The sequence below is a fragment of the Nuphar pumila genome, chromosome 10 (genome assembly GCF_984573655.1).
Source record: "Nuphar pumila chromosome 10, dmNupPumi1.hap1.1, whole genome shotgun sequence".
NCBI classification, from domain to species: Eukaryota; Viridiplantae; Streptophyta; class Magnoliopsida; order Nymphaeales; family Nymphaeaceae; genus Nuphar; species Nuphar pumila.
The window spans coordinates 83366443-83382845 of record NC_143258.1 but is presented as its reverse complement, the minus strand read 5'-3'; the positions used below and the strand labels follow the sequence as shown (position 1 = coordinate 83382845).

Genomic DNA, 16403 nt, shown 5'->3' with positions numbered 1-16403 from the left:
CATCTTTGTGCATTTCTTTCATTCTGTGTTGCTTGTCAAAAATGTGTTACTCGTATGTACTAACAAAATATATGCTTAGGACTTGATTAATCAGGATTGGTTGATTTCTGATCAAAATTGTCCATATAGATGTGATCATTAATTTCATTTGCAAGCAATATGACGTTGACAATTTTGAAATTTTCTTCAGTCAATACTATACCCGATTCAAATCTTACTGCTGTGAGGCTTACAACATTCTTCGGAAATCAAGTAACCTTATACTGAATTTGTTCCATTTGATGGCTGGATCAAACATTCCTGACATTGCATCGGACCCTGAGAAAGGAATTCTCAAGGTATCACTTGTAAAAATAAAGGAACATTCAAATTATTCCTTTTTCTGGCCTGATTAACTTTTCACTTTGCAGCTTCAAGAGAAGTTTCGCTTGGACTTGGATGATGAGGCGTCTATACACTTTTTTCAAGATCTCATAAATGATAGCGTTAGTGCTTTGTTCCCTCAAATGGTTGAGACCATACACCGGTGGGCTCAATACTGGCGTTGATGTCGCAATTTCTTATTGGTCCCTGGACTAGGATACTTCCTGCAGGTAAGGACCCCTTAAATTCAAAACTGTATGATCACTCAGCGACAAGTAAAACACCTACATCTAGTCTGTATTATCCAATCTGCGTTCAATTTTTTCTGGTATTTTTCCTCTATTCGTATGATGGTTTATCCAAACCAAATGAGAGCGAGGAAAGAAAAGGAAAAGCCTTTTTCTTTTGTTAGTTGTCTTGAGAAGGCGTTGGACGGTTGAATATGTTGGTTAAAGTATTTCTTTGATATCATTGTGTGGAGAGCTTAATTACCCAAAAAAATGCGTGGAAAGCTTAATTACCCAAAAAAAAATGAGGAAAGCTTGAAATTAAGTTATTCATACCATGTTAACAGCTCTCTCTCTCTCTCTCTCTCGTGCACCCTTTATACTGCATATGTTTTATTCAGTTTTAATGTCTGAATCAGACTCATGAATTATTTTGAGTTTACAGGCCAGTGTGCATTATTAGGAGCTCAAATTGGATTCTCGGGCAAACACTTGTAGGAGATAAAGCAGTTTGGTGGCTTCCCCCTGGCTGGCATGGGGGATGAGGACTTTGGTGCTCATCAAGACTGAAGTCATGGGTGCAGTCTGCCATCCTTGCATTTCATTCTCCGACGTAGGTATGATGGAGGGCCTGCGGTACATAAAATTGTAGATGAAAAAGAAAGTTGCTGGTTGATTAGAGCTTTATGTAATTTTATATGTAAATATGAAAAACTGGTTTTATTTGATTTTGAAAAACCAGGGGAGTCCAGGTTAAGTTGGGTTTTGGTCCTCAGATTGTTGCACACCTTGGTCAGTTTGGATAGTACCTAGGTCAAGCCTGTTTTGTTTACGGCCCTAGCATGTTCTTTTTGGCGGTCATGGAGGAGGAAAATCCATTTATAATGTTTCATTTGTCTACTCCCATCATTAGTTTCCAAACTCCTATTGCCACAATAGTTTCATGGAAAAGTGGTTACTTTCATATGAAAATGGCCATTTTCTTATCCATGAAATGTATGATGGGAGAAGTTTTTGTTTTCCCTGTAATCAATGAGAAAATAATTTCTTATTGACCATTTCTGGGGGGCCTTCCACCCCTCCTTGGAGCAGTGGTGTCGGGGGCACTTGGGACAAAAACTTGACTTGTCCAGGACACCTCCATGCTGGGTCAGCAGTGTCCACACAGGCCTGTTTTTTTTTCCTGAATTTTATTCGGAGAAACTGCCCCAGGCACAGAGACGTAGCCGCACTGGCTCACCCTGCCATACTACGGTCTCTGTTCATGTCGGCATAAAATTTTGAGGGCTTACCCCTCGACCCCAGGGAGTCGCTAAGCTTCAGCTTACGCAGGGGGGTAACTCCCATGGGATTTGAGCCTAGACTGCCCGTCTAACAGTCTAGGCCTCATCCCACTACGCCAGACCCCTTAGCCTGTTTTGCATAGTCTTGTCTGCACAATCAAACGCCCCTCAATGTTTTTTGTCTTTATAAACTTGGGGATATTAAATTGATCAGGTCTGTGTCAGACATCTGACCGAATACAAATCCAATTAATCGGATTGAGTGAAAAAAAGTAGATTCTAATTAAAAAAACGAATTTGATATGCAAGTTTTCATCCAAATTCGATCGGAATCCAAGTATCCAACCCCATTTCTTGTAAAATCAAACCAGTAAGCCAATCAGATCTGGATTTTCTATTACCTTTCTTCCATCTGAATCCAAATACGATTTGGCTAAATCTGATTAGTTGGGGTTCAGAATTGCCTGGGTCCGACCCAAATTTGATCCGTTTACATCCCTAGTCAATAGTCATCACATAAGTTCTCATTTGACGACCAATTTATGAATGCGTGTGACTGGATCTCTATACTCAATGGAAATATGAAATGGATCTAGACTGGTGAGTAGGATCCACTGTGGTCCCATAAAAGCTTAGTGGAATGGATCCTGACCAACTCACTTTTTTGTGTACATTGGAAAGCTACAAAAGCAGCTCAACACTGATGTTTTCATTCAAACTATCAGGTCCAGTTCCATTTGGTAGGTTCAGCTGATGGGTTGGGTCAAAATGGGCCAAAGACCTCGGGTTTGGTTGACCTAACCAAGTACTTTTTGGATCTGATCCGGGTCTGGATATGAATTTTTTTATATTTACACGGAGAAACCGCCCTCTGGAACATAGGCCTAGTCACACTGGCTGTCTGCGGTATTTATGGTCACTGTCTTGCCTTCATAAAACTCCATGGGCTTACCCCTTACCCCAAGGAAGTAGTCATGCTTGATGCCCATGAGATTTGAACCTAGACTGCCTGCCTAGTGGCCTAGGCCCCATCCTACTACACCAAACCCCTTTGGGGCTGGATATGAACTATTTAGATATGATATCTGGCTGGATCCACTGTGGCCGCATTCTTTGAAAATATCAAATATATGCCCAAAAGTCTTCTCATTTTTCAAATCCCACAAATTTCTAAGATGGAAACTTGTAAATGCATATAACAAATTGATCATTATGAAAATAGCCCGGTTATCAGTGAGGGCTCCTTGTCTTAAAAAAAAAAAGAAAATGGATAGAGGAAACTTTATCTCCAACCTAGTTTTTTAACCTGTGTTACATGGATACTCCAATTCACTCTCGTGTCATGTCTTTTACATATTGTTCTTAATTGAAATTTTGAAAAAAATGGCATGTCTGGTGTCATTTTCTCTGTGTACCCTGTGACATAATTTTTAACCTAATTTTCATGTAAATATTCTTGATATTAAGGTTTAAGAGAAATACAATTTATATTGAGCATAAAGGAAAATTTGTACATAGGCGACAAAATGAACATTTGGCACTTTTTTGTGTAAAAGAACAATTTTTTTAGCAATAAAAATTGTACATATGTTTTTATGATGGTAACCTGGTTATTTTAACTAGGAAATCAACATTACCACAGGATTAAACTAAGGACAACAGAAAAAAACACAAATATTTGTTTAATAGGAATATATTCTTTTACAACCAATTGTATATACAAATAACTTAATTTTTTTCATGCTTTTGCTTTTTCTTGCATGTTTAACCTTAAAGATGCCTACATGGTTTATTTAATGTGGTGTTTTGACCATCGAGTTTGAATGTGTGAGCATGATTTTTCTGGGATGAAAAAATCAATTTTGTAATTGCATCTAAACTTATTGGTATATAAAAGTAGTCATTAGAAATTTAGAATATGAGAACTACTATGTGAATTGGGCATTTCCAACATTTTTTTTTTGCAAATCCTGGTGAATTTGCTAGGAATCAACTATTAAATCCAGTATTTTCAATAAAAAATATAATTTTCAGATGCTTGAATATTTATGAAGATTATATGTCATTGATTTGAAAGTCTTAGAAAATCTTGTTTATGCATCATAATCAGATGATTCAAGAGCTCGTCTTTATAAAACCAAGCATGTAGATCACATATGTATGGTCAGATTTAAGAGAAAATAACCAAAAATTCATGAAAATCGTGGTTTACATGTTAGTTCTCATATTTTCAGTTTTCATATTCTGGTGACTCCATAAAAGTATATTTTTTATAAACAATAATTTATAAGATTGATCCCTAACAAATTGGCCATGTTGAGCTTATCTATAACATGAGATTCCAAGTCACTGTAGCAAATGTATTCCCTTGTCGGCATATTAGTCTCGACAAAAAGTTTGAATTAAACTTAAAAAATATAAGTGAGAAATAAATATCGATGCATTTTCATGAAAATTTTCTAATAAAAACAGATCCGTCACAACAAAATACGATATATTCATTTTTCATGGGCAAAACCATGAAGAATTTGATATACCTCTCTTCTTCCAGTACAGTACCAAGTTTTTTGTCGTGATATTTTTTGAGAATATCGTGACATCTGTCACATGGAACACGGACGTGACTTCGCTTTCAATTGCACCTCAAAATAACGCGTTATTTTGTACTTGGTTCCCCTTAAAAGGGTATTATCGTGAATCTTGCACATTTGAAGAGCGTTTCCGCAGACAAAAAGGGGCGTTTAATTCATTTATATAATTAGAATATTTCCTGTTTATTATTCATCTCTCTCTCTCTCTCTCCCTCTCTCTCTCGGAAATCTCCGTCCTTGCTTCATTTCTGGTACGGTTTCTTCCCCATCTTTTATTTTCTTTAATTTTTGTCTTTTAATTACCATTTTTTGATTGAGAGGTTGATCAATCGTTCGCTTTTCTCTTTGATTTTTGGGATTTTTTTTCTTTTTTTTTCTTTTCTTTGTTTCTCGATTCAACCCTAGAAATCGATCGACGTTTCGCACGTGAATCTGGAGTTTCGATGGGTGCTATGGAATTTCTTTAGCTTTTTCTTGTTCCGATCGTTCTTTTTCGCTCTTCGTTGTGGGTTGGAATCGATTCTAGGGTTTTCTAGCCGTGTTAATATCTGGGGTTCTTTTATTTTTTATGCTTGATTCGTAATTCCTTTTTCTGAGTGGGTATTGGGTATCCATCGATTGGACTGGATTCTATAGGGTTGGGTAATATATCGAATTAGCTTCTGGGGTTTTGGTTTTTCTCTAGTTTTTATTTTGCCCTTTTTTTATCTTATTTGTTGGAGTGTTTCTTTGATCAGGTTGGACCCTGTATTGCTTGTGATGGGTCGAATTTTGTTTCTAGAGTTTTGATTTCTAAATTATCTTCTGTTTTTCGTGTTGATTGGATCGTGTATTATGTCTTTCTTTCTGTTCTATCGTCGATTTTAATTTCATTTCCTTTTTTTATTTTTTGGTTTTCGGTTGGACTTATCAGCTTGAAAAAAGAGAAGGAGATGGGGTTGACGTTCACGAAGCTCTTTAGCCGGCTTTTTGCCAAGAGGGAAATGCGTATTCTTATGGTTGGTCTCGACGCGGCCGGTAAAACCACGATCTTGTACAAGCTCAAGCTGGGTGAGATCGTCACCACGATCCCGACAATCGGTGAGTGGACGTTTCATTCCCGTTTCTTCAAAGACCCTATTCGTTGATTGGTCAAGGAGCATGTTGTTGTCGATCTTCATTTATTCGTTCTGATTGGTTTTGTTTTGTTTGTTTGTTTTTCTGTGTTGTTTATGAAACTGGTGAACTTCTGATTGCATGCTTAATATTGATGAATACAAGTCCAAGAACCACTTGATTAATGTGTTGTCTTTACATTTTTTTCAATCTGCTAGCTTTCTGTTTGATATATCTTTATATCCATTATGCCTGCTGCACTTCTATCTTATGCCAGAACCTTTACTATAGTTTTGTTGTTATGACGTGATGCCCTTTTAATTATCAGATCTACAAATTTTCTTTTGTTTGGGCTCTTACACCGATCAACATCCAAACATTTTGTAGTAATGATGTCAATTTTGAGTCGTAAAGGGGATGAATAAGCCTTTTGTTTGGTCTGCAGCTTTTTTATAGTGCATTTGGAGGTTGGGAAGTGGTATACTGCCTCGGATAATGATTATGTTCCCTGGGTATGGGTCATTTGAATTTCAGACTTAGTCGATTTTATCCATTTTATGATCCAATCAACCTGTAGTCGACACTTGGTACCATAAGCATCCAATGTGAATTGTAAACTTTTTATTGTCAGTTTTTTAGTTAATTATATATCTTTAACATGTTGTGGATTTTTAGTTTGCAATTGCATATGTAGAGCATTTTGTAAAATATGGTATACTTGTGTATTTTTCTTTGTATGTGTTTGTGTGTGCGTGTGCACGCACGTGCATGTATGTGTTTGTGTGTGCCTGTGCACGCGCATGCACACACTTGTGCGTGCATATATAGATTTGAGAAAAATATTCATTGGCTGTATCTGTCAAGGGAGATTCAGTAGCTGTTCTCTAAATATCTTTCTTATTCAGTAGGAAGTTTTAAGACATTATGTTTTCTGTATTTTCAGGTTTTAATGTAGAGACTGTGGAATACAAGAACATCAGCTTCACTGTTTGGGATGTTGGTGGTCAAGACAAGGTATGAGTCTTAAACTTGGGCTTTATCATCACGTGAGTCTCTGCTTATTTTCTTCTACCATTAACTGCTTGTTTTGACGATGCCAATGTATGCTACAAGGATAACATATTGGTTAGGCACATGCTTGGATTTATAGAAATTTGCTTTTATTAAATGATCTAAAAGGCTTTATTGCTCATATACTTTTTAATTTATGGTCTCTACAGATTCGTCCATTGTGGAGACACTACTTCCAAAACACACAGGGCCTCATCTTTGTTGTTGATAGCAATGACAGGGATCGTGTTATTGAGGCAAGGGATGAGTTGCACAGGATGTTGAATGAGGTATATAATTCCTGGACTGGGGATTTTAAATGTTTTTTATGTTTTGATGTGTATAGCCATCTATATTGAACATTTAGCTTTTTTCTAAAAATAGCATATATAATAAGATATCTTGACACTGTGATGTGAATTTGACAATGCTTGGGAATCATTATAAGATATCTTGACACTATGATGTGAATTCGACAATGCATGGGAATCCTTATAAGATATCTTGACACTATGATGTGAATTTGACAATGTATGGGAATCCTTACATTCTTGCTACCGTGATGGAACTTCTTTCTTTGATTTCAAAAAAGAAGAAAGCTAAAAGAAAAGAAAAGAATATCATTTGCTGTGCATCATGATCACAGAATAAGAACAGTCCATTTTGGTGGTTTTTGTCGCATCTTAACATTATGTGCTATAGTTGTGTGGTTCTTACAGACATGGTATTTGTAGTCTGTCTAGCTCTTTTCTAGAGAAATTGTCAAAGCAACTAATATTAAATATTGATGTCTGTTGTTTTTTAGGAATCATATCCAGTCAATAAATGTTTCTTTTGTACTTCATTTGGAGCAACATTAGTAGTATTTATTGGAAGTTATATTATTTATTTTGGGATCTCCCTCTACCTGTGCACATTTTCTTTTGCATGTTCTATATCTATGTCACAGGGATTCGGCTAGCAGGGTGCCGCACCCGCGTCGACGCGATGTGGGTGCGGTCAACCCGTCATTTTGGTCCAATTTTTCGGACTTAAAAAAAAAATTTGCCAAGATTTTTTTTTTTTAATATATGTCACAGGGATTCTCCAACTAGGTGCCGCACCCGCACCTGATGCGGTCAAGCTGACCCTGGGTGCAGTCAACGCACCCAGGGTCATTTATGTCCAATTTTTGGACTTTATATATATTTATATTTTTGCCGCACCTGGGTTTTTTGGAAGTGCCGCACCCGCACCCACACCCATGTGACATAGTTCTATATAGTTTATTTGGTTGTTGATGCCAAGTTTCTATTATAATGGATCCGATGTTTGCGGTTCTTCGTGAATGCGCTATATGTTGTCTGATTTTCTGCTTTCCTTTTGCATTGGATGATCTTTCTCTCAGTGAAATTCTGGATGTGGAGTTCATCAAGTTTGGGGTTGTCTTTGGTGGTTTGACTTTTTTATAATTTCATATTCAATGATAATGCAATGGTCCTTTGGTCTGTTAATGTGGTATTCAGTTTGAAAGGTTTCTTGTTGGAAATTCACAATCCAAATGTAGAGGTGTTGAACTTTAACCCAGCAGTTATCACTTGATTTGTATCTGTGAACTTAAGATTTGATGCTTGAAATTTTAGTGTGTTGATAGAGTATCCAGATATCAATGTAACTTTTCTACTGTTGCTTGCTAGAAATTTCTGTTGTGAATTAATAAAATACCGGAAGGTCAAAGTTGATAGTTATTTTAGAGTTCTAGATTCTCACTAATCCAAATTAAAATTTTCTGGCGAGTGATACAAATGAGTTCTGATGTCATTTGTAGAAGATTGGATAATGTTTTGTTTCGGATTGGTTAGAACTTAGCAACTTTGAATTGCCAGGTGCTTTAACTGTCTGGAAGTGAACTTCTATTTTTATTGTCTGAAATGCTGCCATACATCTGAAATTATTAATGTCTCTCTCTCTCATTCATTTTCATCTTTCATTCAGCCTTAAATTTACGGATGTCCCTATCATCATCCTCATCATCTTTCATTCGCGTCTTAAAATTTACTGATGTCCCGATCATCATCATCTGCCATATGCAAGTAACAAACTAGTTGAACTTCAAAAGGAGGGATATGATATCAAGCTCTAGAGGAGAAAAATAAACGTAATGTATGATTTATTTTGCTCATCTTTCATTCTGCCTTAAATTTACTGATGTCCTGATCATCATCATCATCATCATCATCATCATCATCTTTCATCGTCTTAAAATTTACTGATGTCCCGATCATCATCATCTGCCATATGCAAGTAACAAACTAGTTGAACTTCAAAGGGAGGCATATGATGTCAAGCTCTAGAGGAGAAAGACAAATGCAATGTATGGTTTAAGGGTATATTTGAGATTTTTCTGTGAATGTAATGTGAAAGTTTATGTAACCATCCTTGCTTTTCTTTGATTAACCATAACAAAGATTTGGGCTGTTTGGTGCCTTTTTTTAATTTTCCAAAAAGGATAGGCATATTTTTGAATTATATCATTTTCAGGCAGCTTGTGCATTCTCTGAAATTAGCTCATCATGTCTGTAAATCAAGTAGACATGATTCAAGGGTATTTTGTTTTACTGAGACATATATAACCATGGTACACAAGACACTAGGGAAACAAAGTGTTCTTGTATCCTTTATCTTGAAAGTTCATGTTCGGAGCTGTTCATTAACATGTTTTTGTACTTGTATCATTCAGCTAGTTTTAGTTCAAACCACACTAGTTCATTGTTCAATTGAATATAGTTTTAGCTTCTCAGAATCCATGGTTGGCCAAATATTTTTATCCTGGCTATAGCATCATATGTTAGGTGCATGCTTTGATGTGAAGGTTGCTGCCACTTGGAGATTTATGTTATTGGCGTTTAGGTTTGCAGAGGAGTGAATGAGTTGTTCTTTTACTTCATAACAGGATGAACTGCGTGATGCTGTTTTGCTTGTATTTGCAAACAAACAAGATCTACCAAATGCAATGAATGCAGCTGAGATAACTGATAAGCTTGGCCTTCACTCCCTGCGTCAACGCCACTGGTAAGGTTATTTGATTAACAGCAGCTTTGTGATTGATCTGCCTTCAGGCAAGGAGTATGAATTTTGTTTCCTTTTCTGTAGGTATATCCAGAGCACTTGTGCAACTTCCGGAGAGGGCCTGTACGAGGGGCTGGATTGGCTCTCCAACAACATTGCTAGCAAGGCAATGAGCCTATAACCCTTAATCAGCTATGCTTTTATGTTGGTCTTTTTTTTTTCTGCCAGTTGTCCTCTGCGATTCTACTTCCTAATTGATCCTTTGTTTTCTTTGCAGGCCTGAGTTATTGGCTTCATGATTTCATACAAGATCCACGTGGCCTTGCTCTTTCTGTGTTTAAGATGGTTGATGGCTATGAAACCTAGGAAACCTTTATGCAACTGCTAGTGTTTTGTAATAGTGAAAAATGATTTACATCAACATTTATTATGTTTCACTTTTTCTTGCTTGTTTGATCAGTCTGCTGTTCTATAACAATATGATAAGATTGATTAGGCGTATTTTTTGTTGTTTTCAGGACGGAATATGTGATTGAAAGTGATTAAGTTCTAACTAATCTTTGTTTTTGTTGGCCTGGATATGAAATTTGTTGCTGTTAATTGTTAGAGGAATGCTCAAAATTATATCAAAGTTCTCCATCGCTTTTCCTGCTGTTGGTGCTTTCTTTTTCTGCATGGGCCATCATTATTTTCTTGTTGGTTCTTTTCTTTTGGAGGGAATGGTCCTTTTTAGCCTCAAGGAAGGATGATATATTAGGGACTATGTGCCTACGGGTACAAATGGATTGGACTTGGTTGGATACCAGTTCTGAATGTGATACTTTTTGTTTTCCATATAGGTATTAAAATAAAATTTGATGTATATTCTGATCTCGAGTTGAACTTATACAATTGGCCTACTGAGAAATCTGTTTGTATTTTTTACATGTAATATTCTTGTTTCCAACTATTTTTGGGACCGGCTACCATATAAAACGTGGATCTGATTTTCACCTTCTTACATATGTTTGAGAACTCTGATTTGGATGTGCTGTTTAACTTTTAGATTTGGATTTGGATCTATTAGAACCGACCATATACTCAACAGCCAACAGGTGTTCTTTAATGAGGTGTCATTGTTGATGTTGTTTATTGCAGGTTTAATGAGAGAGAGAGAGAGAGAGAGAGAGAGAGAGAGAGAGAGAGAGTAGGCCTGGAGCAAGGCTTTTTTACTACATTGGAAAGAAAGGGCATTGGTTATGGGGTGTTAATTATGTTTGGTGTTACCTTTCCAAGAAAAAAAAGTTTGGTGTTAAATTCAGATTTGGCAAACTTAGATCTTAATCCGAGTTCAGGGAAACCTTAGTTAGCATACCCGTTTGATTGTGTTAGGATCAGTTGAATGTCCAACCCAACCCCCAACCCTGCATCGTTGGGCTCATCGTGGAAAATGAGGGTTGATGTGGGTTAATATCTGTTAGTCTCATTTTCAGGCTTCTTGTGATTCGAGACCAACTTAAAATAATTATTGCTGAAAACTCTACCGAAGATAAGATTCTAAAACCAAATCCAATAGAGGTAAGCTAGGGATGCGAATCAGTCAGATTTCTAACTGAGTTCTGAGCCAGATCCAACCCGTATTACTGGATCTGAGTTGGAAGTCGGACAAACAAATTTGGACAAGGAAGAATTTGTCTAACCCAAGGTACCAACCCAGTTCACCTTTTGGAGAAGAAAATCAATTAGGTTATATCCTTTTGAATCACTGATCATTACCGGACCTGAAACTATACAGCTGACTATCCCTACATTTTGCTCACCCTATGTGAAAGTAGGCCTGCCATCGGGTCTTGTTCGAGGATTGAATAATCCCTACCTGGATCGAGTCCTATAAGACCTGGGTTTCAAAGAACTAGGTCCGACTAGTTAGTTGGGACGGACCCATAGGATTCGAGTAGTATATGGATCTGGTTTTGGTTTGTGAAATTTCAAACCAGACCTGGGTCTAACCCAAGTTTCTTGCTGGGTCAGGCATGTGTCAACTATATTCGGACCCAGGTTTGGTTCTGCTTATGCTATGTCTGGTCAGATGTGGACCCGGACCATGTATTGGTACCTCAAAGTTGGACCCACCCAAGTCGGGCATGAGCCCAACCCAGGGCTTACATTCACATAAACTGCAACCATTCAGCTGGATTTTGGAGCCAATCCTGCTTTCCCCCCAACTAGTAATATGGTCCACCGATCCTTAATGGATACTTACACCGGATCAGATATCTGAACCAGACCTGCTTTCATATCCTCGTAACAAAGAGAATTCATGTCTTCTCAGTTCTGGTCTTTCTGGAGTCCCCCGGCGCTGACACCAAATGCTAGGGTGTCAACGGGTTGAATCTGGTTTGGACCTAGGTAAGACTGAACCTGGATCTGGTTCTGAGGTGAGGGTACCAGGTCCAGACCCGGGTCTGATTGGGTCTATCATAAGGAAAACCATACCTGGGTCTTATTACATGGATCAAACCCGTAGCAAACCTTATAAAATATTCTTTTTTTTACATTGAAAAATCAGGAATTTTAATCGAAACTCAGGTATGAAATTTCACAAACCATACCCGACTCCATCTACTCGGACCCTTTGGCCCTATGGGGTTTGATACAGGTCGGTCTGGGGCAAACCTGACCGATTGACACCCCTACGTGACAAACAGGATCTCCATACGTGTGGAGACCACCGAGAGCAACCGCCTCGGTAACTTCACCTCTGTGACAAATATCACAATATTTATAAAAACATCGTCAATATATCGTGAGAAATTGCTTGAAAGTTTAAAACAACAATTTCTCGTGCGATTTTCAAACCGTAACAAATATCGCGATATTTATATCTTTAAAAGATATTTATCATGAAAACCTTCAAGATTTTTTTTTAAATATGTTTTATTTATATTTTTTTTTAAAATTTATTTTTTATATTTTTTAATTTATTTTTTATTCTCGAAATTTTGCGAAAAAAAATGCCAGATTTATGAAAATTTTGCCAGACGAAATTTTGCCGTTTTTAACTTTTGTCACTATGATCTTAACACGGCTGGGACAGATGACAGAGAAAGCAGCACGTGTACAACACCTTTCTTTCTCTCTTTCTCGCCGCCTCGTCCTCTTCACCCAAGGGCAGATAAATACCCTTTCGCCCCTCTCCCAATATCTGGCGATTGTCTCGTTTTCTGTTGTTTCCGTGTCTGAGAGAGCGAGAGAGATGTTAGGACTCGGAGCGAGGAGAGCGGTAAGGTTAGCTGCGGCGGAAGAGTGTGGCTCCCGGCCGATTGGGTTGGTGGGCGCCCTGGTGAGGCCCTACCACGAGCGGGTGGTCGATCACTACAACAACCCTCGCAACGTCGGCTCCTTCGACAAGAACGACCCCTCTGTCGGCACCGGCCTTGTGCCCCTGTCTGCGGTGACGTGATGAAGCTCCAGATCAGGGTTGAAGAGGCGTCGGGGAAGATCGTTGACGCCTGTTTCAAGACGTTTGGGTGCGGCTCTGCGAACGCCTCGTCCTCGCTGGGTTAGTTCCGTCTTACCATTCTCCTGATTTCTAGGGTTTTTTGGTCGCCGATTAGTTTTCGGTTGGAGAAGAATTGTTCCGGTGATGATGCAAATTTGTTAATCGATCTGTGTTGCTTCTTGTTTGTAACTTACAATTTTACGTTTTGCTTCATTTTGCATAGTATTGCTATGATTTCCTGATTTTTCATTCTTGGACTCTGTCAATGTTTTCCTTCTGAATTGAATCGATCTGCGGTTGAGATTATTATTATTATTATTATTATTATTAACAAATTCTCTATTTTGGTTCTTGCTCTGTTTTCTGCCTCTGTGTTCTTTTTCCCTCTTGAAAACGAGTTCAAAAAGTATATGGACCCTGTTTATATGTCATAATTGTGTGCTATCTTAACTCCAGGATCTTGCTGCTGCCCTTCATTTGATATGAAATTTGTGAATTGTTCTTTGTAATATATATCAGTTTTTTTTTAGTAATATATATGAAATTTAATGTTGTTAAGTTGTCTTGTGTTTGAAATTTTGACTAACTGATTAAGGACTTCTTTTTTGGCTCTAATTTTCTGCTGCAATTCTTTTTTTTTTCAAATTGCTATAATTGGTGTATTGTAAGTTTCATCTCCTTTTTTATGTTTGTTGTTACATACATGGTATTTGTATCTTTTATGATCGGGCCCAAATAGCTTTACTGCTCATGTTTTTTATGTTTGGAATTTTTTTCAGCTACTGAATGGATAAAAGGAAAGCAGACGGAGGAGGCGTTATCCATAAAAAATATGTAAGTGCTCCTTAAAATTTTGAATATTGTTGTTGCATGATAGAAATGCTCGTATTTGAAGAGGTGATCGTGCTGAAATCTTTGATTGTAAATACAATAAATGTCATCATGCATAATTCTTGATCTCAATGAGTCAATGGCAGTCTCAGCTGCATTTGTTTGTATCTGCTGACTAGGACTTACAGTTTCTGTATCCACTGGTCGAATTTCTTGTTGCTGCTGTTTAAAAAATGTGGCATTTGTGCTGGGAACGTGCTCACTTCTTTATTTGACGAGTTACAACGTACACATACATACGTCCATCTGTACATTACGTACACACATGAATGGGCATGCATGGATTTATTCCTTTTGCTAGGATTTTTCTTGTATCCAGTATTTTCTTCCCGCTGCAATGTGATCTTCTTTTTTTTATCATGTGCCAGTAGTATCTTTCTACTGCATTCTTATTTTCTTTTCTGTTATCGTTATCTTAGAAGTCCTGTTCGGACTGTTTTCTGATGTTTTGGTTTCAAATCATCTGTCAATTGATCAAACAACTTCCCCACTGAGGTACCTAAAGGCCTTGACTTTAAGCTCTTGTTGGTTCTTTTGTTCATCCTTCTCATGTTGCCTACAGAAAATTGAATCTTTTTGGAAATAAAAAATGATATTGCAGTGATATATTTGGTTTTGTACTCGTCTATGTTTAGACTTTGATTTCTGGTGCATTTAATATGCAAGGGTGAAAAAAAACATGTCACTGTACACTTCAGTTGTATGTGCTATGCCCATGTTTCCATGTTTCAATATTGCTATGCTCTGTGTTGTATGAATTATGTGGAAAATCGTATTCTATACCCTGAGAAATTGTTAGGTGAACATGTCCAAAGAGAATCCTTGAATATATTAACATTGATCGGCGACTCATACAGAACATTAGCTACTGTTTGAGATTACGATGAATTCTTTCTTGCCCAACTGTCTTGTCGATGGTCTTGGCTTTATGTATTTTGGTTGTCTGGAAAGGAAAAAGAAATAACTTGGGGCTATCATATTTTGCATCCTGTATTTTTGGTGAAACATGCCCATTCATTGGTAGGTATTGATTTATGTTCTTGCTTAAATATTTTTCCCTGTAGATTGACTTCATTGGTCCAAAAGGAAAAAAAAGGAAAGAATAAAGTAGAGGGGAAAAGGAGTCTATTTAGAGCTCATATAGAGTGAACATTGCCACAATAAAGAAACCCAATGTCTGTTAGAGAACATGTCTCAGATCATATGAGCATACAATTGAGAGTCCAATTAGTGTCAGAAACCTTCTCAATTGTTTGATTTGACTTTGCACCTTTTCTGAAACAACTATGTAGTTCATGAGCAACGTGCTTGGTTGGCATGCTGGTTAGGGCTGGCTGCATTGCAATTTTCAAGGTTTTTCATTAATTGGAATGTCCTGATTGGTTAATGTAGAAGCTCTGCGTAGAGGTGATTACTTTTGAGGCGAGTACAACATGACCTTTGGCGATGGCAATTGACCACCTTTTCTGAGAACCTAGCTGACACTTCTGTAGCTTGTTTAAATAAATTTCACTCTGCATTTTGGTATTGAAATTTCTTCAGGCTATGTTATATCTTTCTTGAAAATTTTTATGGCATGCTGCGTCTTTCTTATCTGAACATGTATTGATCTGGAATCTGTTTGTTTCCATTCCTGCACATATATGATTATACTTCAAATTTCTTATTCATTCTTGATGGATCCTGGTGTAGCGAAATAGCAAAACACCTGTCCCTTCCACCTGTGAAGCTTCATTGCAGCATGCTTGCTGAGGATGCCATAAAGGCAGCCATCAAAGATTATGAAGCAAATCGGGCCAAATCGGGCCAGGGTAGAGTCGCCACAACTGGGGAAAGCTACTGATGCATAGAGATCTTGTAGAATCCTGTGTTTGGAGGTGATTTCTAGAGGATGTCGCTTATCTTTTCCCCTGACATGATAAGGCAGATGGGGTGTTGATTCTGCCAGCTATTCTCCGAGTATCATATTGTATAAGTTTGCCAGTTTCTATCAACACGACGGTTGATCTGACTCCGTTGTTTCTGAGCATATGGGCAACTTTCTATTAGATAATAATTGTAAAAAGCTGCCTAGATATCCAAAAAAGGGTCTTTTGGTGGATGTTTATTCAATGCATGCCTACGGGTGATGCATTTGCCTCAATCTGTCTGACCTGGTAAGGAAAACCGGTTTTCATATGTTCCATAGATAGTGGCCATACGATAACATCTGGCCAGGGGTTGCGACCCATTTGGAGGACAAGTAGTTGGTTTCTGTACTGTCAGGTGGTGTTACCGTCACATTTTTATATTGGCGAACATTTGCCCAGGTCAAATTTTGATACCCATAGCAGCTGGTCTCTTTTAGAGGCTGTTTGGATGAACCTGGCCAAAA

At 37.7% G+C, this 16403-nt stretch overlaps 2 protein-coding genes and 1 pseudogene across 4 annotated transcripts in view; all 3 read left to right on the top strand.

The window, feature by feature from the left end:
• The window catches only part of LOC149827097 (phosphatidylinositol 3-kinase, root isoform), a 56548-nt gene extending 55067 nt beyond the window's left edge, over window positions 1–1481 (top strand). Inside the window, exons 16-18 of the mRNA XM_090019168.1 lie at window positions 191–338; window positions 411–593; window positions 1036–1481. Of these exons, the coding sequence (XP_089875294.1) occupies window positions 191–338; window positions 411–548 (286 nt within the window). The 3' untranslated portion in view covers window positions 549–593; window positions 1036–1481. The remainder of the gene's footprint in view (window positions 1–190; window positions 339–410; window positions 594–1035) is intronic.
• Window positions 1482–4600: 3119 nt separating this feature from the next.
• LOC149827096 (ADP-ribosylation factor 1-like) lies at window positions 4601–10214 on the top strand. 2 transcript variants are annotated; one of them, XM_090019160.1, is made up of 7 exons: window positions 4601–4715; window positions 5378–5544; window positions 6503–6573; window positions 6780–6899; window positions 9542–9660; window positions 9742–9823; window positions 9935–10214. In XM_090019160.1, exons 2-7 carry the CDS (start codon window positions 5397–5399, stop codon window positions 9938–9940), a joined length of 546 nt encoding a protein of 181 aa, XP_089875286.1. In that variant the 5' UTR covers window positions 4601–4715; window positions 5378–5396; the 3' UTR covers window positions 9941–10214. The 2 variants fall into 2 exon arrangements, with proteins under 2 accessions (XP_089875286.1, XP_089875285.1); XM_090019159.1 differs by lacking the exon at window positions 9935–10214 and having other exon boundaries at window positions 4661–4715; window positions 9742–9838.
• A 2510-nt stretch (window positions 10215–12724) lies between these two features.
• Window positions 12725–16102, top strand: LOC149827095 (iron-sulfur cluster assembly protein 1-like; annotated as a pseudogene). Its single transcript, XR_016434842.1, has 3 exons — window positions 12725–13198; window positions 13918–13972; window positions 15722–16102. The product of XR_016434842.1 is annotated as an iron-sulfur cluster assembly protein 1-like (transcript).
• The last annotated feature ends 301 nt before the right edge of the window (window positions 16103–16403 follow it).

Bases quoted from the DNA above. Each gene is read 5' to 3' on its own strand.
- LOC149827096 (XM_090019159.1), top strand. From the start codon at position 5,397: ATGGGGTTGACGTTCACGAAGCTCTTTAGCCGGCTTTTTGCCAAGAGG. The intron at 5,545-6,502 runs GTGAGTGGACGT...CTGTATTTTCAG, and splicing joins CACCACGATCCCGACAATCG to GTTTTAATGTAGAGACTGTG. The intron at 6,574-6,779 runs GTATGAGTCTTA...TGGTCTCTACAG, and splicing joins ATGTTGGTGGTCAAGACAAG to ATTCGTCCATTGTGGAGACA.